General features: G+C 62.2%; 3 protein-coding genes across 9 annotated transcripts; 2 read left to right on the top strand and 1 right to left on the bottom strand.

Moving 5' to 3' along the window:
• The first annotated feature begins 1,280 nt into the window (after positions 1 to 1,280).
• Positions 1,281 to 7,194, top strand: PGAM1 (phosphoglycerate mutase 1). Its single transcript, XM_030570560.1, is given in 5 exon segments — positions 1,281 to 1,419; positions 4,330 to 4,515; positions 4,518 to 4,603; positions 5,762 to 5,942; positions 6,209 to 7,194. Coding segments are annotated over 5 exon segments (762 nt in total). The 3' UTR covers positions 6,379 to 7,194.
• Positions 7,195 to 8,387: 1,193 nt separating this feature from the next.
• On the bottom strand, positions 8,388 to 14,083 carry EXOSC1 (exosome component 1). Its single transcript, XM_030570565.1, is given in 14 exon segments — positions 8,388 to 8,588; positions 9,002 to 9,052; positions 9,055 to 9,085; positions 9,194 to 9,244; positions 9,732 to 9,765; positions 10,792 to 10,829; positions 10,831 to 10,881; positions 11,609 to 11,656; positions 11,659 to 11,685; positions 13,288 to 13,296; positions 13,298 to 13,348; positions 13,350 to 13,370; positions 13,372 to 13,406; positions 14,053 to 14,083. Coding segments are annotated over 14 exon segments (585 nt in total). The 3' UTR covers positions 8,388 to 8,481.
• A 233-nt stretch (positions 14,084 to 14,316) lies between these two features.
• On the top strand, positions 14,317 to 23,525 carry ZDHHC16 (zinc finger DHHC-type containing 16). Of its 7 annotated transcripts, XM_030570545.1 has the most exons (11): positions 14,317 to 14,396; positions 16,969 to 17,221; positions 18,012 to 18,206; positions 18,760 to 18,848; positions 19,455 to 19,483; positions 20,156 to 20,289; positions 20,552 to 20,599; positions 21,183 to 21,268; positions 21,504 to 21,627; positions 21,722 to 21,792; positions 23,046 to 23,525. In XM_030570545.1, the coding sequence occupies exons 2-11, from the start codon at positions 16,985 to 16,987 to the stop codon at positions 23,158 to 23,160; spliced, it is 1,128 nt and encodes a 375-aa protein (XP_030426405.1). In that variant the 5' UTR covers positions 14,317 to 14,396; positions 16,969 to 16,984; the 3' UTR covers positions 23,161 to 23,525. The 7 variants fall into 7 exon arrangements, with proteins under 7 accessions (XP_030426405.1, XP_030426410.1, XP_030426408.1 ...); XM_030570550.1 differs by lacking the exon at positions 21,722 to 21,792 and having other exon boundaries at positions 18,093 to 18,206; XM_030570548.1 differs by lacking the exon at positions 20,552 to 20,599.
• Positions 23,526 to 23,655: the final 130 nt, after the last annotated feature.

Genomic DNA, 23,655 nt, shown 5'->3' with positions numbered 1-23,655 from the left:
AGGATTTCACAAAACTAGGTGACTGGGCAACAAAATGGCAGATGAAATTCGGTGTTGACAAATGCAGAGTAATGCACGTTGGAAAACATAATTCCCACTATACATATAAAATGATGGGGTCTAAATTAGCTGTTACCACTCAAGAGAGATCTTGGAGTCATTGTGGGTAGTTCTCTGAAAATCCACTCAATGTGCAGCGGCAGTCAAAAAAGTGACCAGAATGTTGGGAATCTTTAAAAAAGGGATAGATGATAAGACAGAAATATATATAAATCCACAGCATGCCCACATCTTGAATACTGTGTGCAGATGTGGTGGCTCCATCTCAAAAAAGATATATCGGACTTGGAAAAGGTTCAGAAAGGGCAATAAAAATGATGAGGGTTATGGAATGGCTGCCATGTGAGGAGAGATTAATAAGACTGGGGCTGTTCAGCTGGCAAGAGATGAGTAAGGGGGGGGCTAGGACAGAGGGCTATAAAATCATGACTGGTGTGGAGAAAGTGAATAGAGAAGTGTTGTTGCTCCTTCTCATAACGCAAGAACCAGGGGTCGCCCAATGACATTAACGGGCAGCAGGTTTCAAACAAAGCAAAGCGGCGCAGGCGATCTGTGGAACTCCTCGCAGGGGGCTGTAACAGGGCGCCGAGATGCACTCAGTCCAGGGCCGTGGCCCCCGCCTCTCTGCCTGGGGCTGGGGGGGCCAGGGGCTAACTGCCTGGATCGGCGCGCCCCGGGGGCGCCTGGCACTGAGGGACACGGGGCTACGTGCACTACGGGTCTGACCCCCCAGCACCCTGGGCCAACCCCGGCTACACCGGCGGAGGGGGCGGTGGAAGCCCCGGGGAAATTGCGGCGTCTCTGATCCACACTTTACGGTAACAGTGTCTCGGCCGTAGTGACGTCACGGAAGCAAAAGATCACGTTGCCCTTCACGTGCGCTCCGTGCTCTTCGTGCGCCTAGACGGCCCTCCAGGACGCATGCGCCACAGCTTCTTGTCCCCATTGCGCATGCTCCAATTGGCGCGCTTGCTCCGGAGAAATGCTGTGGGAACAAGGAAGAGGTGCGCATGCGTCTGGCCCTGCTCGCGGTAAAGGCTCGAGGACGCACGAGCGAAGCGCATGCGTGAAAGGCTCGGGGACGAGCTCTCCGGCGGGCGGGCAGAAGGACGCGGAGGAGGAGCCAGTGTGACTCGGGCGCGCGCGCATGCGCAGTGCGCGGGGGGCGGGGGCGCGCCGCGCGGCTTTGGTGCAGTCCGGCTCGAGCGCCGCAGTCCGCCATGGCCGCGCACCGGCTCGTGCTGCTGCGGCACGGCGAGAGCGCCTGGAACCTGGAGAACCGCTTCAGCGGCTGGTTCGACGCCGAGCTCAGCCCGGCCGGCAGCCAGGAGGCGCAGCGCGGCGGGGAGGCGCTGAGAGGTACCGGCCGGGCCGGGGGGGCGGTACTGACCCGGGGGGGAGAGCGGGACCGGGCCGGGGGGTGGAGTCTGGGGTGGCGGGGAGGCGCTGAGAGGTACCGGCCGGCCGGCCGGGGGGGCGGTACTGACCCGGGGGGGGCGGGACCGGGCCGGGGGGGGCACTGCCCCGGGGGGGGAGTTACGGGGCGGCGGGGAGGCGCTGAGAGGTACCGGCCGGGCCGGGGGAGCGGTACTGCCCGGGGGGGGAGCGGGGCCGGGGGGGAGCTGGACCGGGGCCAGGGGGGCGGTACTGACCGGGGGGCGGACTGGCCGGGGAGGAAGAGGGAAGGGTCGGTACTGGCCCGGTGGGGGGGGAGGGGAGCGGTGTTGGGGGGGCGGTACTGACGGGGGGGGGCGGTGCTGGGGGTGGAGTTGCTGGGGCAGCGAGGCCGGGGCTCCGTGTGGGGCGGGCAGCAGCCGAGGCCCAGCCAAAGCCTGTGGGGCAGTGGGAAGAGTGGAGCCCATCTCCCCCCCCCCCCGTCCGTGCTCAGGGTGCCCAGGCACGTGCCTGGCGTGGCGAGGGGCCACCCCCTGCCTGGGGTGCTGGCCTTGGCTCCGTCCGTGCAGCGCGGCGCTGTGGGTCAGGAGGAGCGGGCTCTGGGTGCCAGCGCAGGCTGCGTTCAGCGTGAGTAAAAGGGAGATGATCTGTTGGCCCGAGTCTCTGCCAGGGCACAGCCTGGCCCTGTTGAAGGGGGTCGGAGCTGGGAGCTATCACGGGGCTGCGCTTTGGGCCCCCAGGCTGTAAGAATCTTGCCCATACAGGAGCTGCTCAGCCCGGAGTCCAGGGTCCCATTTCCAGCTCTGCCCTTGTGACCTTGAGCACGTCTGTCATGTCTCTGCCTGTCTGCAAAATGGAGTGGGACTTGCCCATCCCCATGGAGGGGGGCTGTTCTGGCCCTTAGGCGGAGTTATCCCTGGATGCTGGGAGAGCCCAGCTTCATTGAGATAAAGCGTTTGGAGCCCCTCTGAAATATGGTGCGGAAGGGCTGTGCTTTATCCCCTGCACCTTGCTTCCCCAGCAGTGTAGTGACCAGTTCCCCTCTCCATCCCTCACGTGGGGCTGCACCGCTGTGCAAGATGCTCTGCTCTGCCAGGACTTCTCTCTCTCCGTGGCGCTGAGTCATTCAGGAGTGGTGCTCCTGACGGTAAGTCTCAGCCATGACTGGACACAGCCCTCTTCTCTCTGGGGAGCAGGGAGAAAGCATGCTCTGGCTGTGGGGTTACAAGTGCTGGCGTGTTCCCTCCCCACAGCCCTGTGAGGGAAGCAGAGTCATTGACAGGAAATTGCAGGACCATTTCATCCTTTTGCTTGCTAGACTCAAAATGAGACAATAGGCAGCAGAGTGCCTGATTCATTCCTCCTGCGATGGAACCAGTGCAGCAGAATGTGATAGGCGCTGGCCCAGCATGTCCTTGGGTGGGACAGAGCATGGTTTATCTAATCACATTGCTGGAGTGTGTGAAGCAAAATGTTCCAGAATAAAAAACGTCTGAGCAAATCTGTGCTGAAGCTGCTCTGGGAAGTCACAGCCCGTGCTGGTTCTCACGCAGGTTGGCCAATCTATCCTGGGCACCGGAGGGATGGGAGAACTGTGCAGTGTGATCCTGGGTGAGATGAGTCGAGTGCCAGGCAGGCACCAGCAAGCTGCACTGCCCTTCCGCTGCACCCTGGAACCCAGTCAGCAGCCTTGCAAAACCCTAATGCCTCTTCTCAGAGCCCTGGTTTGTTTCAGTGTTGTGGGGCAGGCACACTCCAGGGGAGAAGTCGGCCTGGCTTTCGGAGGAGCTGCATTGTCTACCAGGAGGAGGGGATTTCTGAGGCAGTGGTGGGGTGGAGCCCCCAGGTTCCTGTCTGACTCTGGCTTCTGCAGGCAGTGTTCCCTAGAACTAGTCACCTCCCGCTGTGTGTGGAGCTGTCCTTTGTACTCTGCTGGCTGACAGCTGACATGCCTCTGGAGGGGAGGCCTGGCCTAGCACAACTGCCAGCACTGCATCATGCTCCCACTATTCTGGCCTATGTGGGGGTATGGCTTGGTCCTGAGGGCCCTTGGCCACCCCCAGTGCTGTGTAGGGCCACAGCTTCTAGACACTCTTGTGTTGTTGAGATGGATTCAGGCCAGTGATAGAGCTCCTCTGGTCGGGGAGGGGGCTCTCAGAGCCCCTCTCTCCAGTCAGCCCTGCCCTGTGAACCTGCGCTCTCCCCGCATGCTCCCCAGAGCTCTGGAGAGGAAGCAGTGGCTGCCTGGGTCTCCACCACACTGAAGTTACATAAGTATCCTGTCTTTCCACTTCAGAGAGCTGAGCTGCCTTGTGATTGGTAGGCAGAGCTCAGCCAGGCTGTGGAGGGGGCACATTTGCCCTCATCAGGCATTGGGGAGAGCAGAGCATCTGCAGTGAAGCGTCAAGGACAGCAGCTTAAAGCCCTTCTGAGGCAAAATATTCCCTTTCCGTGGTACCCTGTGACTCGCGGGCTGGTCCATCAGGCTGGTCCAGCTGCTCAGCCAGAGGACAAATCAACGCAGGCCCGAGACTCCCCGATGATGGGAGCTAATGTGACCTCCCAAACCTGAAGCCGTGGGTGGATCCGATTCACTGCCAGTGGGCGATGCCCATACCTCATTGCCTCTGGTCGAATCTTGAATGCACCGGAGGCTGCTGGGGCTGCGCATCCCGGAAAGGCTAGGGCCAGGGAGTTCTGGGGACCAGTGCATTCTCTGGTGGTGGGGAGACACAGCCTGATGTCAGAGCCTGGCTTGTTGGACTAAAAGAGGGAAGTGCTCCCAGCCTGAGACTCCTGGCATCTGCCCTTTCCCCTCCTTTGCCTCTTGTGGTTACTGTGCACTGATGGCCTCGGGCTTCTGATCCCTTCCAGATGCTGGCTACGAGTTTGACATCTGCTTCACCTCTGTCCAAAAGCGGGCAATCCGCACTCTCTGGATAGTGCTGGATGCCATTGACCAGATGTGGCTGCCTGTGGTGAGGACCTGGCGCCTCAATGAAAGGCACTATGGTGGCCTGACAGGCCTCAACAAGGCTGAGACAGCTGCTAAGCATGGGGAGGCCAGGTGAAGATCTGGAGGCGTTCCTATGATATCCCACCACCTCCCATGGAACCGGACCACCCTTTCTACAGCACCATCAGCAAGGTAAGATGGGGCCCTCGCAGCTCTGCCTTCTCCCGTCTCCCCACAACAGCCAAATGTGGGGCCTCTGGGCTGGGTAGACGGTTGGCTGGCACGAGGGTTGCTGTTCTGTGGGCTCCTGTGTGAATAGGGGGTAGGGGGTGCTACTGCATAGTCCTGACTGGAGCGAGGTGACATTTTGGGGGTGAATACTTTATTTGCTGAAAAATGCAGCTTTGGGTCGACCAAAACTGTGCAGAGATTTGACAAATCAGGTTGGCCAAAAGAACTATATGCGGGTTGAAACGTAGCTCGTTTGGCTTCCCAGAGGGGAAACAACATGGGGATGAACTTGAAAATTGTTTTGGGTCGAACAACGCATTTCATTGTTTTGGCAAAAAAAACCAAACAAAACAATAATTGTTTTAGGACCACCCAAAAGGAAGTCTTTTCCCAGGTGTTTTTGTTCAATGGTCAAACCAGACAGTCCTTGGCCCAGCACCAGTCCTCTTCCCCGGCTCCCGGTCTCCCAGCCTAGGGCTGGGGTGGAGGGGCACTTGGCACGGCCCTAGGCACCCCCCATTGTGGTCTCTGGCACGCAGCTGCACCCTGACTCCATGTCACCAGTGGCTGTAATGATCTCACTGCTGCCTGGTCTCAATCTCTGCTTGCTGTCCCGTGCCCTGAGAAGAGACTGACTCCACTAGGCACTGCACAGGCAGGAGGTGGGAGCCCTGTTATGCCGTTAATCATTACAGTCCCGTGTAGCTCCCTGAGGTGTTTGCTCTGCAGTGAAACCCTGCTCCGAGATAGGGGCCTGCAGCCCCCGAGTCCAGTTGACAGGTAGGTGAATGTTCGCTAGCCATGGGAAACGCACAGCAATCCAGGTGAGGACCGGGAACTAGAAAAGGCTTCCTGGGTCTGAGTCACTCTGTAACGGACTTGGTTGCCCTGCAGAGCTGGGTTGTGTGTTGTGGCTCTCCCCTCTTCTCTCCCCCCTGCCCCCCCCCCACAATCCTGTGGGGACACAGACCAGGAGAGCAGAGTGGTGGGTGGGGCTCCCTGCAGGAACTCCCAGTGACCACATCGGGGGCAGCTCACCATGAGCCCAAAGCCCTTCACTAGCTAGGCATTGCTGCCCGTGTCCACGGTGACTGAGGGCTATTGGTGATTGTTCCCCAGGACCGTCGTTATGCTGACCTGACCGAGGACCAACTGCCGACCTGTGAGAGCCTGAAGGACACCATTGCCCGGGCCCTGCCCTTCTGGAATGAAGAGATCGTGCCCCAGATCAAAGAGGGCAAGCGAGTTCTCGTTGCCGCCCATGGCAACAGCCTGCGAGGGATTGTTAAGCACCTGGAAGGTACGGCAGCCTCATGCTCTCAGCTGCCTGCGAATTGGTGGGGCTATGGGCTGGCTTGGCCCCAGGGTCAGCAAGGTGCTGGCACCTGCCAGCATGTGTGTCTAATTGAACTCCGGCCCCTGCCTGCCCCTTTCCCCACCCAGCGACCCTCTCCCCTGGTGTTGCTGGGACTCTGCTCCCTGCTGCTCTCACAGCCCCTGGGTCGGGCAGCACCCTGCTGAAGGAGCAAGTGTGGGGCTCGGTGGGTGACTGTCTTGTGTTTGCAGGCATGTCCGAAGAGGCCATCATGGAGCTTAACCTGCCCACTGGCATCCCCATCGTCTACGAGCTGGACAAGAACCTCAAGCCCATCAAGCCCATGCAGTTCCTAGGGGACGAGGAGACTGTCCGCAAGGCCATGGAGGCTGTGGCAGCTCAGGGCAAAGCCAAGAAATGAAGGCAGGTAGTGGAGGCTTGTGAGCAGTAGATGAGCCCCCTTCCCACCCCTCCCCTGCACACACTGCCCACAGCCATAAGAACCGAGTACAGAGCCAGCTCCCTGGGACCTGCACCCCTCCACAGACAACCCTGCAACCCACAGGTCAGCTAGACCGCAGAGACAGCAGGGAGCCTCTCCTCAGTAGCCAGGCGGTACCCGCCTCCACAAGGCTCCAGCGAGCCCTGGGCTAGACAGGGACTGTGTAAGGTATTGGCCAACCCAGGCATTCCCTAGACAGTCCCCCTGGGCCTTCCCAGCTGTGCTTGGGGAGCTCTTGTCATCCTCATGAGTTTTACTGTTCCTTGACGGTGTCATTCCAGGCCTGTGAGTGAGGGGTGAATGCTGCTGTGAGTCAGGGACCAGTCTTCCTCTCATGCCCCTGGGGATTTGTCCCCGTTTACTTCTTGGAAAGCCCCATGTTTGGGGTGCTGCCTCTGTAGCGGTGTTCACGGCGTGGGGGAGCGCACTAGCCAGCAACTGTACCTAGCTCCCCAGGGCCAGCTCTTTAATTTAATGCCTTCTACCACAGACTGGGGAGGGGAGTGTATGGAGTGTGGTGTCGAGCTAGCATCGGCCCTGCCCTTGAACTTCTGCTGCCACAGCTGCCCCCTTGCCTGCTGTGTAGTGCTAGTGATACATGCTCCTGTATGTTAGCCCAGCACTTGTGTACCTGGCCTTGGCCTCGCTGCGTGCCTGGGTTTGCACTGGGTCTAGTGTAACTGTCCAACAGTAGCGGTTGTCTCGTTCAGTACAATAAAGGAGTGATGTGCAATAGCTGCTGTCTGTCGTGTCCCTTGGCAGGGCCAGCACAGAGGCAGTGATAGAACTGGGGGGAGTCCGTGACACCAGGTACACACACATGCACCATTACGCCCTTTGTCTACCCCAGCTGGGCTTTGAGTCCTTATAGGGTTGGTTTCCCATTCCTCCTCCTCCTCCTGCCATGGCACAAAGTCTAGTCTCCCCTTCCCTTAGCCACAGGCCCTCCAGCTGCTCCTGGAACATCTGCTGGAGAGAAGTGGGCCCTGCTCCACTAATTACAAAACCATGGGAGGGCTGCCCTGATCCCTGCCCGTGCAGCAGTGTTCTCACAGCCTGCCCTGCATTGTTGCCATGGTGGAGCTGGATGGCTAGGAGGCTACCTTGAAGAGTTGGTTCCCACAATGCCTAGGCTTTCCCGGAGGGGCACCGTAGCTGTGAAGGGTGCCCAGGCCTTGTGCCACTTAACTCCTGAAGGGAACACCCTGAACAGAACCCACTCTGGTAGGCTCTCCCATCTGCTGCTGCTTTCTCCCCCCCAACTCAATTACACAGGGTTAGCAGGACCCAGGAGCTGGGTAGCTTAGTGGAAATTTAAGCGGTCATGAAAACTGTCTTTAGAAGCTGTTAAAGGGATTGTCAGACACCCCCTTCTCAGGAGCTGTGCAAGGACTGCAGCATTAGAGGGGGCATTCCTCCCTTGTCTCAGCCCAGCCTACACCCCTGAGGCCAGTTCTTGAGTCTGGCCTCTCGCTCCTGGACAGTGCATACCTTCCTGCAGAACTGCCCTGGGGAAAGCCAAGGCTGGGCCGTAGGGGCAGCCTCCTAGGGTGGTTCCATTTAAGCCTGGGCACCAAGTGGCACAGGGACCCATACCTGACCAGAGCAGCTGTCTGTGCAGTGCCCAGGGAGCAGCAGGAGCTAACAGGGCCTGGATGCCAGCTTGTGGGCACAGCCAGCCAAGCAGTATCCGCACCAGCATGACAGGAGCCCAGAGCCCTTCAGGAATATATTTATTCAGGGCACAGCAGTTTAAAAACCAAACTGGGGAGCAGGGCCCTGGCAGGGGCTACCCCTTGCAGAAGGGCATAGGGGACCCTACTCCCCCCCCCCCACACTAGCCTTAATACAATCCAAAATCCAGTGGATGCTCCAGGAGGTGCTGGCTGCATGCACAGGCCCCCTGCCCTGGGGCAGGTCAAGTCCTGGCTCACTGGCCTGCAGGGGTTGCTCTGGTTAAGGGATGACAACGGAGGCGCAGGCTGGTGGCCCTGCAGCAGGGACGGGGCACAGGCTGGCCAGCTAGGTCTGCAGGAATTCCGGCTGCACGCGGGCCACCTTGCGGAGCTCCTTGGAGTGTGTCCTGGGGCACTGCATCTCACACCAGCTGATCGGCACCATCTGTGCCCCTAGAGCCAAGAACAGGAGGTCACTGGCCAGCAGAGAGGGGCTCGGACTATGGAACGTTCCAAGCACCCACAGGACTGCAGCTCCCTCTGGGGAGAGTCCTGCCAGCGTCTCCTCCCCAGGGACCACAGTGCTGTGAGCAGCAGCATCCAGGCTCCCCTCCCCACTGGCTGGAGGAGAACAGAGGGGCCTGCCGAGGCAAAGCCAGGGTTATCAACAGCTCCGTCCCTCGCTAACCACTAGAGAACAAAGCCAGCTCCCAGGCTGTGAGCCGTTAATGCCTAGGACAGGGTCCTGCTGCTCATTCTTCGCCCACTGCCCAGCAGCTACAGTCCTCTCCCCACAGGCAGCATGGAGTTGGAGGCGAGGCTGCTGGCCAGCTCTCCCTGCCAGGCCTGGGGAGCCAGTGACTTACCTGCTTCGCTGTGAGCCACCACCACACCCAGCTCATTCTCCGCTGTGCTCGCAGGTAGTTGGACTGCATGTCCCCCAGGGAGATCTAGGCACCGGCAGCTTAAGGGAAAAGACTCCAGGGCTGGGCTGGAAAAGCCTGGCTGGCCGTGCCCCGCCCCGCCCCACCGCACCGCACCACTGCAGGGAAGGATACCACTTTGGCCAGGACTATGTCCCCAGGCCGGAAACTCTTGTAAACTTCCACCTGCCAGAGAGAACAGAAGGCCCAGGTTAGTGGGGGAGGGGGACAGGAGAGCAGCTTTGGCCTGGACCAAGGCCAGTCCCCTTTGCAGAGAGGAGCCACAGAGCCATGTCCAGCAAGGCCCATTACCTTTGGAGCAGCAGGGTACAGTACCCCCCCGAAGGGACAGCAGCGAGCCCCAAACACTGCTCAGCCTGTCCCAGAGGGGGGCTCCCTTCCAGAGCCTGGGATGAAGACACCAGGCTCAGCAAACCCACCTCCCAGAGGGGATGGGGGGGGAGATATGCTGCAGACCAGGGAGGTGAGTGGACAAGCCATGCTGGGGGGTGTTAGGGCTGCATGGGCAGGGAGATGGGAGTTAGGGCTGCACACAGGGGGAGGTAAGTGGGGTGACCCATGCTGGGGAGGGGAGGTTATGGCTGCAGACATTGGGAGGAGGATGTCAGCTGTCGCACTGGGCAGTAACACAAGCAGGCAGCTCCTGACTGACCTTGTCTTTCTCTGTGGCTCGAATGTCTTCTCTCCTGTGAGAAGAGACAGAAGAATCCCAGTAGCGGGGGCAGGCAGACCAGCCCACTCCCCTGGGGCAGCAGGGCCCAGGGCTACTCCCACCTTCTTTTTGAGACTCATCAGTAACTTGCCCCAACAGGGCTTAGCCACCCCCCTGCCTGCCTCTCATTCTGGGATAGGCTGTTCCCCAGGACACTGCCTGGCGCTGGGGCTGGGCAGAAGGCATTAGCCTGCAGGGGCCAGTCATTGGATAAGGCGAGCACTGGGATTACGGAGCTAGCCCCGTTCTCCTTACATCACCGGGGGGCAGGGCAGTATTAAGGTGTCAGAGTCCCCGGGCAATGCTTTCGAACTGCTCCCCACAAAGCCAGGCAGGACTCTGGGAAGCCTCCTCTCCCTTGGAGCAGACTGTCTGCAGGGCAAGAAGCTCACACAGCTTCACCTCCTGGGTCTGACCTTGGAGCATTCAGCATCCTCTGCCCCTCCATGCGCTTCCCACAGCAAGTCCACCCAGGCAGGGTCCTGAGGAAGCCAGAGGGTCCTGCACCCCCACTTGCGGTCAGATGTGACTCTCAGCCAGTCAGTAAAACAGAGGTTATTCGATGACAGGAACAGGGTCTAAAACAGAGCTTGTAGATACAGAGAACCGGACCCCTCGGCGGGGTCCATTCTGGGGGGCAGTGAGCCAGACCCCCACATCTGCACTTCACTCCTGTCCCCAGCCAGCCCCAAACTGAAACCCCCTCCTGCGCCTCCTCTCTGGGCTGTATCTCTTTCCCAGGCCAGGAGGTCACCTCTGACCTCTTGTCCCACACTTTTAGCATCCCCGTGCAGGGGGAAAAGGCCCCAGCCATTTCTTGGCCAGGATACAGAGTGTCGGCCATTTATGCACACTGGAGATTTAAGAAATGCATAGGAGAAACTGAGGCACCCACACAGTATTCAGAGGAAACATTAAGAACAGCCTCACTTCGTCACATAAGGCACTAGCAGGAACCCAACCCTCCCCCAGGGAAGGGCAGACGAGGCCAGGCCCCTACCGTATGGTGCCTCGGAAGGTGGATTTCAGCGGCGTGGAGGCCGATGTACAGGATGTGCACCTTGGCAAAGCGGGAGTTAATGCTGCACACCTGTGAGGAGAGATTCTGGCATGAACCCTGGGCTGAGCGCTGCCCCCAGAGGTGCACATGTACTAGGCAGGGAGCCCAGCAGGGACTGGCTCCTCCTGGCTCTCCTCTAGGGGACCTAACGCCACTCCTGCTTCTCCTTCCTGCTCCCAGGGGAGTCACTGCACGCCAGGCAGGACCCCGCTCCCCCTAAACAGCACCCCCCTTCCCTCCAGCCTAACAAAGGAGCCAAGCATGCCAGGATTTAATGCCTGCCCACAGCCCTAGGGGGAAAGGTCCTCACCTCTTCCCTAGAGCAGGGCCAGCCTGGCAGAAAGCAGGAATTCAGCCACCATAGCCCACACCCTCAGTGGCCTCTGGGCTAAGAGATGGGGCAGGGGGCGGGGTCCACCATGCTGACACCTGCCCCACCAGGCAAGGAATGATATTCAGCAGCTTGTGGCACTGGGCCCAGAAGCAGAGTGTGGCCTGGTTGGCACTGTGCTGTAGAGCCAAGAGGTGTCCAGCCTGGCCTGCCAGCCCATCGGGAGAAGCCTGGCACAAGGGCAGAGAGGGCATCGTCGCTAGGCTGTGCAGCAAAGGGGAAGGGCTGTAAAACTTAACAGTTTTTACTTGGGCATCTATTGCAGAGGACTCCTGTCCTCCCCCCCACCCCATGCCGTGCCAAAGCGCTCTCCATGTCACTCCAGATGCCGTGCCCCACAGGCCTGGCGGGTTTGGCTGCTTTTACCTTGCACGTCACGATGGCCCCTACGTCAGGCAGGAGCTGGGACTTCGGCAATCTCTCACCACAGACACCACCGGCAGCTGCACAGGTGCAGAGAGAAGAGCCTCTGGTTAGCCCAGTGCCTGGCACGAGTATCTCCCACCCCCTACAGAGCCAGCGACTGGCACACTGGTGCCACGTCCACCAGGCCCAGCTTGGGCAAGGGGCTTAGCCAGTCCAGACTGTCAGCCCCCATGCAGGACTGAGCACTAGTTTTGTCCCCACATACTTGAGTTATTTCTTTATATTCATGGGCAGCAGGTATAATAGGCCTGGGGAGACTCTGGGCTTGTGGTTTGGGGCACAGAGGGTCTTGTGGCTCCAGCTCTGGGGATGGCATGGGCGGAGCTGGGGGCTAGCCCATGCGTATAGTCATCCTTTGTCATCTGACCAAGGTTCCACTTTTTTGTAGGACTTATTTTTGAGTTTCAGATCATTGAAGATCTCCTGGTTAGGCCAGGGTGGTCTCTTGCCAGACTCCATGCAGTGGGATAGTTTGCTCTTGGGCCCTTAATAAGGTCTCTTTGAAAAAGTGCCCAACTGTCCTTCTATTGTTTTTCCCCTTAGACTTCCTTCCCATGGGATCTCACCTACCAACTCCCTGAGTTTGCTAACATCTGCCGCCTTGAAATCCATTGTCGTTATCAGAGCTGTAACAAAGAATTTTGCGCCCGAGGCAAGGCCGGCTCCAGCTCTTTGGCAGCAGGTCCCTGAGTCCCTGTCGGAGGGAAGGACTCGCCCCTGAATTGCCGCCCAAGAAGCGGCAGTGGCAATTTGGTGGCAGGTCCTTCCCTCCGACAGGGACCTCGGCACCCGCGGCGACGGTTAGAGCTGCGCCCCTCCGCTTTGTGCGCCTGAGGCAAGTGCGTCATTCACCTTGCCCTTCTTACGGTGCTGGTCTTTATTGTGCTGTTCTCCCACCAGTGCTTAGGAGCATGACCTCCACCATTTCATGGTCACTTTCACCCAGCCTGCCTTCCACTTTCAAATTCTCAACCAGTTTCCTTCCTATTTGTCAAAATCAGACCTAGAACAGCCTCCCCCCAGTAGCTTTCTCCGCCTTCTGAAATAAAAAATTGTCTCCAATACATTCAAAGAACTTGTTGGAGAATCTGTGCCCTGCGGTGTTATTGTCCCAACCGGTCTGGGGAGTTAACATCCCCCATCACCACCAAGTCTTGTGCTTTGGATGATTTTGTTAGTTGTTTAAAAAGCCTCCTCCACCTCTTCTTCCGGTCAGGTGGTCTGCGGTAGACCCCTACCAGGACATCACCAGTGTTTTTTTACCCCTTTTATCCTTACCCAGAGAGTTCCAACAAGTCTGTCTCCCATTTCCATCTCAACCTCAATCCAAGTGTGTACATTTTAATATGGAAGGCAACACCTCCTCCCTTTTTTTCCTGGCTGTCCTTGCTAGCAAGCTGCACCCTTCTATACCAATATCCCAGCCATGCCTATTACCCCCCAGAGGCAGCTCTCCCCCCACTGGGCGGGCCGCGGGGGCTTTCACTCCCTGGGGTTCCCTGCGCCAGGGCGGGGAATGGGGCCGAGCGCACCCACGCTAACCCGAGCCCAGACACCGGCAGCCTCCGAGTGCAGCCGCGGTGGACCCCGCGGGGCCGGCCAGCAGAGGGGAATCTCACCGCTCCGTTCCTCACTCGTCTTCGCCAGGCAGCCGGCCAGCGCTGCGCACACGTAGCCGTGCCCGGGTGTAGGTTCCGCTGCCCAGCCGCGCCCTCCTCCAGGCTGCAGAGCCGCTCACCTAGGGACAGCCCGAGTCAGGCCCGACCGGCCGGGGGCGGGGGGGGGGAGAAAGGGACTGAGCCGGGGGGGGCAGGGAGCGGGGGCACCTAGGGGGAGGGGGAACCCAGCCAGCCCGGGGGGGAAGGGGATCCAGCCGGCCATGGGGGGTCGGGGAGGAGAAAGGGACTGAGTGGGGGGGAGGGGGACCCAAGCGGCTGCGGGGGGGGGAGAGAAGGGACTGAGCGGGGGGGGAGGGGAGGGAGCAGGAACCCTGCCGGCCCCGGGGGGGGGGTAGGGGGAGGAAATGGGACTGAGCGGGGGGGGCAGGGAGCGGGGGGCACCTGGGGGAGGGGGACCCAGCCGGCTGCGGGGGGGCAGGGAGCGGGTGGGGACCCAGCCAGCCCGGGGGGGGAAAGGGACTGAGCGGGGGGGAGGGGAGGGAGCAGGAACCCTGCCGGCCCCGGGGGGGGGGTAGGGGGAGGAAGGGACTGAGGGGGGGGGCAGGGAGCGGGGGCACCTAGGGGGAGGGGGACCCAGCCGGCCCGCGGGGGGGGAGAAAGGGACTGAGCGGGGGGGCAGGGAGCGGGGGCACCTAGGGGAGGGGGACCCAGCCGGCACGGGTCGGGGGCTGGGGAGCTGGGAATCGACCCCCCCCTCCCCCTCACCTGGGACGCAGCAACGCACCGGCGGGGCCATGCCTGCCGCTTTGCGAGTCTCCCTGAGGAAAGCCGTTTTCCCATTGGCCCCGTCTAGAAGTGCGATTGTAACCGGCGGTGCCATTGGCCGGATCTCCCACGTGATCTTTAATCACGTGAGGGGAGGGATGCCGGACTGCGCGGCGCCCTCTGGAGTTGTAGTCCGGAGGGGGAGAGACTACGGCTCCCAGCGTGCACCGCGGTGGAGCCCGCGCAGGCGCAGTGAGGCCAAGGTGTCGGAGAGATGCCTGGCCGGCGGTGACGGCTGGGGCCGGGGCAGATGGAGGCGGGGCGCGGTCCGGTGCGGGCGGCAGGTAGGGGTGGGCCGGGGGGTCTCGGGGGGGGAGGGGCGGGGTGTCTGGGGTGTCAGGGGGAGGGGCAGGCTCTGGGGAGCTGTCAGGGGGAGGGGTGTCAGGGGGTTTCAGGGGCGGGGTGTCTGGGGGGGTCTCAGAGGGGGAGGGGCGGGGTGTCTGGGGTGCTCAGAGGGGAGGGGTGGGGTGTCTGGGGTGTCAGGGGGAGGGGCAGGCTCTGGGGAGCTGTCAGGGGGGAGGGGTGTCAGGGGGGTCTCAGAGGGGGAGGGGCGGGGTGTCTGGGGTGTCTCAGAGGGGGAGGGGTGGGGTGTCTGGGGTGTCAGGGGGAGGGGCAGGCTCTGGGGAGCTGTCAGGGGGGAGGGGTGTCAGGGGGGTCGCAGAGGGGGAGGGGCGGGGTGTCTGGGGTGTCGGGGAGGGGCAGGCTCTGGGGAGCTGTCAGGGGGGAGGGGTGTCTGGAGGTGTCTCAGAGGGGAAGGGGCGGGGTGTTTGGGGGGTCTCAGAGGGGGAGGGACAGGGTGTCTGGGGAGCTGTCAGGGAGGGGCAGGGGCTCTGAGGGTGTCTCTCTGCTGCCCCCCTGCGTGGTGGTGTCTCCTGTGTGCCCCCCTTGGAGGGGGTCTGGCTGCCTGAGGGACTCAGCTCTGTAGCCCCCCCATGTTTGCCTGTCACCATCCTGGGGGTTAGGCCCCTGATTCTCCCCTCCCCCTCCGCCGGGCCGGTGCTGGGAGGGAATCTCCCCCGTCAGTGTGTCAGTGTCACGCACACCCCATTGAGGGTGGCGAGGCCCCGAGCACCCGGTTCAGCTGAGCACTGCAATGGGCACCCTGGGCTGCTGCACCCATCAGAGCCGCCTGCCAGGCAGGAGCCACGGAGCTCGGGTTGATGGGCGCGTCGGAACAACCTGGTGTAGACAGACCCCCCCCCGCCCCGACTCTGCACTTTCGCTTGGCCTACTGCCCTGGTGGTTGGGCATGTAGGGGATGGGGGGGGCCCAGGGCAGAGGCGAGGACCAGCCTGTCTTCGATATGCTGGGCAGATCCCCTTGCCTGTGGGATTCCCCACCTGTTCCACAGCCCTGTCTGTCGGGGGCAAAGACAGGCTCAGAAATAGCCTTAGCCTGTGCCCTGGGAGCTGGAGGAGATGCCAGCTCAGCAGGGGCAGGGTGTGCCACGTGCCGCCCTGGCTGCCCCGTCTGCTTTTCAGTTCACCCACTTTAATTCACTACAGTATTTTCCTAAATAAAATGCCCCCGTTTTTAGTGGGACACTCTAAAAAGACAGCGTGAGCTCCCCCTGCTGCCTGTGCAGGGCAAAGTCATGAACATGCTGCGGTACCCCTGCACCTGTCAGAGCCTTTCCCAGGTTGAACAGTCACATCCCAAAGCCCTCTGCAGAGCTGAATATCACAGCCAAGGGAATACGGAGGGAGAACCCCCCAGCCCCATATCAGAGCACGGGGGAATGAACAGGGGGAGCCCAGAGAAGGGCAACAAGAATGAAGGGGGGACTGGAGGAATCGAGGATGAAAACAGGTACAGAGTGGGCGAAGGGACAAATCTCGGGGGAGGCTAAGTGCTGGCAGAGACAGGAGACAGGTCTGAGAGAGGCTCCGCTCAGCATGATTCCTCCCCAGAGACGGGTGCGAGCTAGGCTGGGAGACAGGCCCCAGGGCCCCCACTCGTGCTGCCTTGTCCTGGCAGCCGCAGTGTGCTGCACCCTACACTGTACCTGAGCCCTGGGGGGGGCGGTCCCAGGGCAGCCTCTCCTAGTTAATGCTGGATGTGCTGTGGGATGCCCCAAGGAGGCGAACCTGTTTGCTCTTGTGCGGGGCTGGCTCAGGTTCCTCCTCATTCCCAGCTGACTCTCCAGGCTGGAGCAGCTGGCCCAGCAAGCAGATGAGCCCCCCAGCCTGGCAGGGCCCCATTCACCCCACGCCCAATACCAGCTGCACCCACTGGGCAGCTTATCCTTGAACCTCCGCCCAGGGTCTGTGCAATGGGAAATCAATCCAGCCTCGTCTTCCAGGCTTGCCTGAGATGAATTGGACTGAGGGGATGGATAACTTGTGGGGCTCCCCCAGACGGGGCTGTGAGCACTTGGGCGGGAGGGGAATAGCCCCCCAGTGCTAGGTTCAGGCCCAGGAGGGAGGCTGCCGTCTTTGCTGGGGTGGGTTTTTAACGCCACCTGTACCCCTCTGGGGGCTCTCTGGAGGAGCTGGCAGGGTCTGAGCTCCCACCCTGGAGCCAGCCCAGCAGTGCTGCCCTCAGCGCCGTCTCTGGTTTCTTCTGCGTCTGGAGTGGGAAAGGCGAGATGGGGCCAGGGAACACCTGAGCCGGGGATGGGGGCGGGAGCTGCAGGAGTTACCGAGGAGCTAGGCTCTGCTTCCCCCACCCAGGCCAACCGAAGGTCACTGGCATCCATCGCTGCCACCCGGGGGCTGGGCTTGCCAGCGAGCGCTGCCAGCCGGGCAGAGGCAGAAACGTTGGTGCCAGTGCTGGGAGGTCGGGACTGCTGGGGAGAACCCCACCCCGGTCCCTGGCGCTCCCTCGAGGGCTGTGAGCCAGGCTCTGTTCCCGCAGGCTGTGCGCGGCAGGGATGAGGAGCCGCCAGCGGGCGTTCTCAGCGGTGATGCGGCTCTGTGTGAAGTGCCTGCGTGTGGGCCGACGGCGCAGGTTCAGGCTGGCCTGGCGGCTGCAGCAGCTGTGGCGCTACGGGCACCTCTGCCTGGGCTCCCTGCTCTACAACTCCTTCACCAACAGCGACGTGGTGCTGGACTCCCTCTTCGAGCCCATCTACTGGCTGGTGGATCACGTCACTCGCTGGTTCGGTGTGGTGAGTGCCCTGCGGGGCTGGGGGGCGCCAGGTGTGACGGAGCAGGGAGCAGGCGGATTTGACCTGGGAGTGTCGCAGGGGAGTTACATTGGGGATGGGGGCCTTCCCTTGAAGGAAGCTACCCGAGCTGTAGCCTGAGCCGGGAGGGGGTTGGGAGAAGCGACACCTTCTGCCCGGGAGACTGGACAAAGGAGAGGAGGAGTTTTTGGTTTTTCAGTTTTGGTGCTGGAACGCAGGGAACCCCAAGTCTCCCTACCCCCCCCCCCCCAGAAGGACTCAGTGGAGGGGTCCTGACTGTGCCTGCAAGCTCTGCTGTAACCTGCGTTCCTGTTGTCCAATAAACCTTCTGTTTTACTGGCTGGCTGAGAGTCACTGTGGGTCCCAGGAAGAGGGGTGTAGGCCCTGACTCGCTCACTCTCCGTGCCCCTCTGCTCAGGGCTGGGGAGCCAGGAGAGGGAATGGGGTCTCATCCCCTCCCCTCTGGAATGCAGCTGTCTGGGCCAGCCCCAGAGCCTTCTGCCCCCCAAGTTGGAGCTGGCAGGGGGTGCTCACTGGCATGGATGGGTTCCCAGCATGCTTTGCCCGTTCCTGGACCCTGTTTAGCGGTGCTGCTGCCTGAGCTCTGGGCACCATGCCAGAGAGGAAAAACCAACAAAATCTGGATCAGCTGTGTAAAGAGTCATGTGCCCCACACCCTTAGGGGCTTAGGATGGAGTGGGCAGGGGGTGCGCTGGGGGTTCAGGGCAGGGAAGGGGGGTGGGCTCAGGCCCTCTCCTGCTCCTCCCTGCAGGTGTTTGTGGCGCTGGTGATTGTGCTGACAAGCTCCATCGTGGCCATTGTCTACATCTGCCTGCTGCCCCTCATCCTGCAGACCTACCCGCCCGGCTGGATCTGCTGGCACCTTGCCTACGGCCACTGGAACCTGCTCATGATCCTCTTCCACTACTACATGGCCATCACCACCCCGCCAGGGCACCCCCCGCAGGTAGGGTGCTGCTGCTGTCCCTCTTCACCCCAGGGGCGCCGGCTGGCAGGTAGGGAGGCTCCTGCCTGCTCCAGCCCCAGACTCCCCCAGCAGGGGGCACTGCGGGGAGCGGGGCAGGAGCTGGCTGTGGGGGGAGCTCCTGGCTACTCCAGCCTCCCCCAGCAGGGGGTGCTGTGGAGAGCAGGGCGGGGCACTGACTGTGAGGCAAGCTCCTGCCTGCTCCAGCCCCAGACTCCCCCAGGAGGGGGTGCTATCGACAATGTCAGGTTCTTGGTGCATCTCAGGGAGCAGTGGCCAGGACCAGGCCCACTGGCACCACTTCCTTGGACTTCCCAGAGCCGTGGGGCTCAGGCAGTGCTGGGGGCAGGGCCTGTTTCCAGCGTGGCCAAAGGCGGATGGTGAGGAGCCTGCGCTGGGCTCTGGGCAAGGGGCAATCAGGGTCTTGATGGGGCAGCGAGGGGAGCCCTGAGCGGGCTTGGCAGGGCACTGGCCAAGGGACCCAGCGGGATGCTGCTCTGAGTGGTGACAGCCCTGCCCGGGCTTCCCTCCACAGGCCAAGAGCAACACTGTGGCCGTCTCCATCTGCAGGAAATGCATCTCCCCCAAGCCTGCCCGCGCGCACCACTGCAGCATCTGCAACAGGTAGGGGCTCCCCCCATTTAGCCCCCCTTTTCCAGTGCAGCATCTGCAACGGGTAGGGGCTCCCCCCATTTAGCCCCCCCTTTTCCAGTGCAGCATCTGCAACGGGTAGGGGCTCCCCCCATTTAGCCCCCCCTTTTCCAGTGCAGCATTTGCAACGGGTAGGGGCTCCCCCCATTTAGCCCCCCCTTTTCCAGTGCAGCATCTGCAACGGGTAGGGGCTCCCCCCATTTAGCCCCCCCTTTTCCAGTGCAGCATTTGCAATGGGTAGGGGCTCCCCCCATTTAGCCCCCCCTTTTCCAGTGCAGCATCTGCAACGGGTAGGGGCTCCCCCCACTTAGTCCCCCCTGCACCACCTGCAATAGGTAGGGACTCCCCCACTTAGCCCTCCCCCTTTTCCACTGCAGTATCTGCAATGGGTAGGGGCTCCCCACACCTGACCCCACCCCCTGCACCACTGGGCACCTGCAGCAGGTGAGCAGCTCTCCTCTCCCCCTCGCTCCGGTGGGCTGTGCTGAGGTGGGAGACCCCAGCTGGTGCCCGTCTCTGCAGACCGGGCGCGGGGTTACTGTGTGTGGCACTCAGCATGTGCCGCTCTCCTTCTCCCAGGTGTGTGCTGAAGATGGACCATCACTGCCGTATCCTTCTGCAAAGGCGAACCCCTGAGCCCCTGCCCAGCACGGGGAGCAGTAGGATGGAGGGGCAGGGCTCTGGGCAGGCTTTGTGCTGCCCTGGCACTCGGAGGCCAGCTCTTCATGCCTGAGTGGTACTGATGAGCCAGGGGTGCAGCAGGCTGGGCAGGGGGTCCGTGATGCTCACTGAGTGGCTGGGGCTGTACGGAAACCTGCCCTTGGAATGGCGGCTCCACTCAGAGGCCTGGGCCGGCGGACAGACAGGCAGCACCTGGCGGGCTGGGCACGGGGAGGCTTCTGGCTGGGCTGATCAAGGGAAGGGTTTGCAGCCTCCTGAGCACTCGGTGGGTCTCGCTGCACTTGCCGGGCAGTGACCCCGTCCTGTTGGACTCTGGCCCAGGCTGAGGCACTGGGCACCTCTGCTTTAAAAGTGCAGCCCAGTGAGACTCCAGGTCCCAGCACGCTAGGCTCCATGAGCGCCAGATGGGGCAGTGCCTGCTGGGGCTCCTGATTTAAGCTGTGGGGCTGCTTTCCTGCCCCCTTTCTGGGAGGAGCTCCCTGGGTGTTCGTGGGCAGGGAAGCATGGGGCCAGCCAGCAGGAGGCAGGGGGCTTTGCGAGCCTGGCGCAGGGGGGTTCTGTACCCGCCGGCCCACTACGCATCTTTAACCCGGGCGCAGCGTGGCTGAATAACTGCGTGGGCCACTACAACCATCGCTACTTCTTCTCCTTCTGCCTCTTCATGACCATGGGCTGCGTCTACTGCGGCATCAGCAGCTGGGACATATTCCGGGAGGCCTATGCTGCCATTCAGGTGACTGGGGCCTCAGCTGAGCCAGCCAAGGGAGTTTGGGGCCGTTGTGCCCATCACCCTCTCGCTGGGCCATGGGGAGCTGGGAAGCCAGTGCCCTGGGCTGGCAGCCTGGCCGCACGCTGAACGAGGTCCCGCCTCTCACAGGGCAGGGGGGTGCGGCCAGCCCCAGTGAGCAGGGCCAAAGGATGCTGGGCATGTGGGGGAGGGTGCTGGCGGCTCTGCTGTGAGACGTGTAACTGGCGCCCTGTTTTCCGTCCACTAGAGACTGAAACTGCTTGAGAAGGAGACATTGCAGGTGGCTGCCAACCAGGTGGGATATCCCCACTCCCCAAGCTGCTGAAGGCAACATGGGGCAGAGTTGTGTCTAGGGGTCCAGCACAGCCCCTGAGCCTACAGCTCCCAGCATGCACTGCTCCACCCTGTGCTGGAGCACTGCATGCTGGGAGCTGGAGTCTCAGCCAGCTGCACAGCCTCTCTGTGGTTGGTGATGGAGAAGGGGCTGGGTTGGGCCGGGCCAGGAGGCTGCCAGGACACTGCCCCAGCACCTCGGCATTGTGTGAACAGCTCTTCCCCATGTGCCACTCGGCTTCCTGGTCTGGGGGCGCAGCAGCACCCACCTGTGCTGTTTGCTCTGCCAATGCTTGCAGGCCTTGCTTGGCGGCCATCCCATCGCTCCCAGCTGCTGGGGGGCTTAGCCTGAACCAGCCACATACCCCATACTTTGCGCTCTCTCTGTTGCTATCTCCTGCTATGCACTGTCTGTCCATCTGCTCTGGCTGCCCGGGCCCGGGGGACCATTTACACATTGCCGGGGAGGGGGGCGGGTAAGTAGCCTCTGACGGCTGTGGAGGCCCAGCATGAGTCTGGTCTAACCTGCCTGCCCTTCCTTGCAGACATACTACCAGACGCCGCCCCCCACCTTCTCCTTCCGCCAGAGGGCCTTCCACAAGAGCATAGTCTACCTCTGGGTCCTGTGCAGGTAACTGGGCTGGGCGCAGACCTGGCAGCCCCACGCAGGGGTATGGCAGTGGGGCAAGCATGCCTGTACCCCCTGAATTGGCAGGCGAGCCTGGGCCTTTCCCTACAGAGACACACATTGGGAGCCCTGGGGTTCCCTGGGGCAAGGAGGCAACTGGCTCTGCTGGGGTTCGCAGCATGCTTCAGCTTGGCCCCTCCCCCCAGCCATCAGCACCCACTGTCTGCTCTCCCTCCAGCTCGGTAGCCCTGGCGCTGGGGGCCCTCACGCTGTGGCATGCTGCCCTCATCACCCGAGGGGAGACCAGCATCGAGAGACACATCAACAACAAGGAGAGGCAGAGGCTGCAGAAGAAAGGCAGAGTGAGTGCAGGGCCCGTGCCCTCAGCTGGGACATCGGGGGTGAGCTGGGGTGGGTGAGCTGCGGGGACTAATGTTGGCCCTCCCTCCGTCACAGGTGTTCAGGAATCCCTACAGCTACGGCACCTGGGCCAACTGGAAGGTGTTCCTGGGAGTGGACACGCACAGGTAGATGGCGGGGGGGGGCTCTGCTTGCCAGCTGCCCAGTGGACATGTGCACATAGACTGCCTGGTGGGGGGGCTAGGACTCTGCCCGGCAGGTGCCCAGCGGACACGCACAGGTAGACTGCCCGCTGCAGGGGGAGGGGGCGGCTAGGACTCTGCCCGGCAGGTGCCCAGCGGACACGCACAGGTAGACTGCCCGCTGCAGGGGGAGGGGGCGGCTAGGACTCTGCCCGGCAGGTGCCCAGCGGACACGCACAGGTAGACTGCCCGCTGCAGGGGGAGGGGGCGGCTAGGACTCTGTCCGGCAGGTGCCCAGCGGACACGCACAGGTAGACTCCCCGCTGCAGGGGGAGGGGGCGGCTAGGACTCTGCCCGGCAGGTGCCCAGCGGACACGCACAGGTAGACTGCCCGCTGCAGGGGGAGGGGGCGGCTAGGACTCTGCCCGGCAGATGCCTAGCGGACACGCACAGGTAGACTGCCCGCTGCAGGGGGAGGGGGCGGCTAGGACTCTGCCCGGCAGGTGCCCAGCGGACACGCACAGGTAGACTCCCCGCTGCAGGGGGAGGGGGCGGCTAGGACTCTGCCCGGCAGATGCCCAGCGGACACGCACAGGTAGACTGCCCGCTGCAGGGGGAGGGGGCAGCTGGGGCTCTGCCCGGCAGATGCCCAGCGGACACGCACAGGTAGACTGCCCGCTGCAGGGGGAGGGGGCGGCTAGGACTCTGCCCGGCAGATGCCCAGCGGACACGCACAGGTAGACTGCCCGCTGCAGGGGGAGGGGGTGGCTGGGGCTCTGCCCGGCAGGTGCCCAGCGGACACGCACAGGTAGACTCCCCACTGCAGGGGGAGGGGGCAGCTGGGGCTCTGCCCGGCAGGTGCCCAGGGAGGCAGCACTCGAGGGTGATGGAGTCACTCCTGGGTTCTCCAGCTGTCTCGGGCAGATCACTGCAAAGCTCAGGGGCCGGTAGCTAGCCCCCATGCTCACTGCTGTTGGAGCCTGGCCCAGTCTCAGCATGTGACATAGGGCCACCCCCACCCCCCCGGGCTCTGTGGCCCCCCTCGTACTACAGCAATGGGGGCTTCTGGCACCACCTGCTGCAGTGCTGGAGGCCGGAGCCCAGCCCCTGTGAAGCTAATTGAGGGAGGGCAGGGCCAGAGGGGCTGGAGCCAGCCAGTCCCCCCTCTCTCCCCACCCCAGTGGGGACTGGCAGGCAGGCCTTGTCTTCTCACCAAGGGGCTCTATTCTCTCCCCCAGACACTGGCTCACCCGGGTACTGCTGCCGTCTACACACCTGCCCCATGGAACTGGCCTGAGCTGGGACCATCCTCCCTGTGTGACAGAGCCGCGCACACCTCTCCTGGCCATCTAACGGACGTGGGGGCAGAAGCGCAGGGTGTGGTACCCGCCCCAGCAGCGCCTGGCCCCACTCCAGCCTGGCACTAGCAGAACGTCCGCAGGGGTATCCAGCCTGAGGGAATGCACCAGCCGGGTGCCTGGAGCTTCCCAGCTCCGCTCACCGGACCCCTCCAGCAAGCCCTAGCATGGCTGCAGGCAGCCAGTGGCACTGGGGCGCACATGCTGCGGTCTGGACACACAGGGATAGGCAGGCAGCATGTGCAGGGCACCGCCCGGGGCGATCACATGTCCAGGACAGCAGACACTCCCCAGCTGGCACTCAGAGCCCCTCCCCTCCCGGGATTTTAAATGCCAGAAATAAAAACGTTTTTCACGAATGCAGCTGGACTGTTAGTTGCTGCCGGGGCCAAGGGGAGGGGGAAGATTTGCCCACAAGCCTTACTGAGGCAGAAGGCATATAGGGGCCACCCACGGGAGAGCAGTGACCCTGCCCTGCAGGCAGGGGGCA

The sequence above is a fragment of the Gopherus evgoodei genome, chromosome 7 (assembly GCF_007399415.2).
Source record: "Gopherus evgoodei ecotype Sinaloan lineage chromosome 7, rGopEvg1_v1.p, whole genome shotgun sequence".
In the NCBI taxonomy this organism is placed as follows: Eukaryota; Metazoa; Chordata; order Testudines; family Testudinidae; genus Gopherus; species Gopherus evgoodei.
This window is presented reverse-complemented; position numbering and strand designations above follow the sequence as displayed.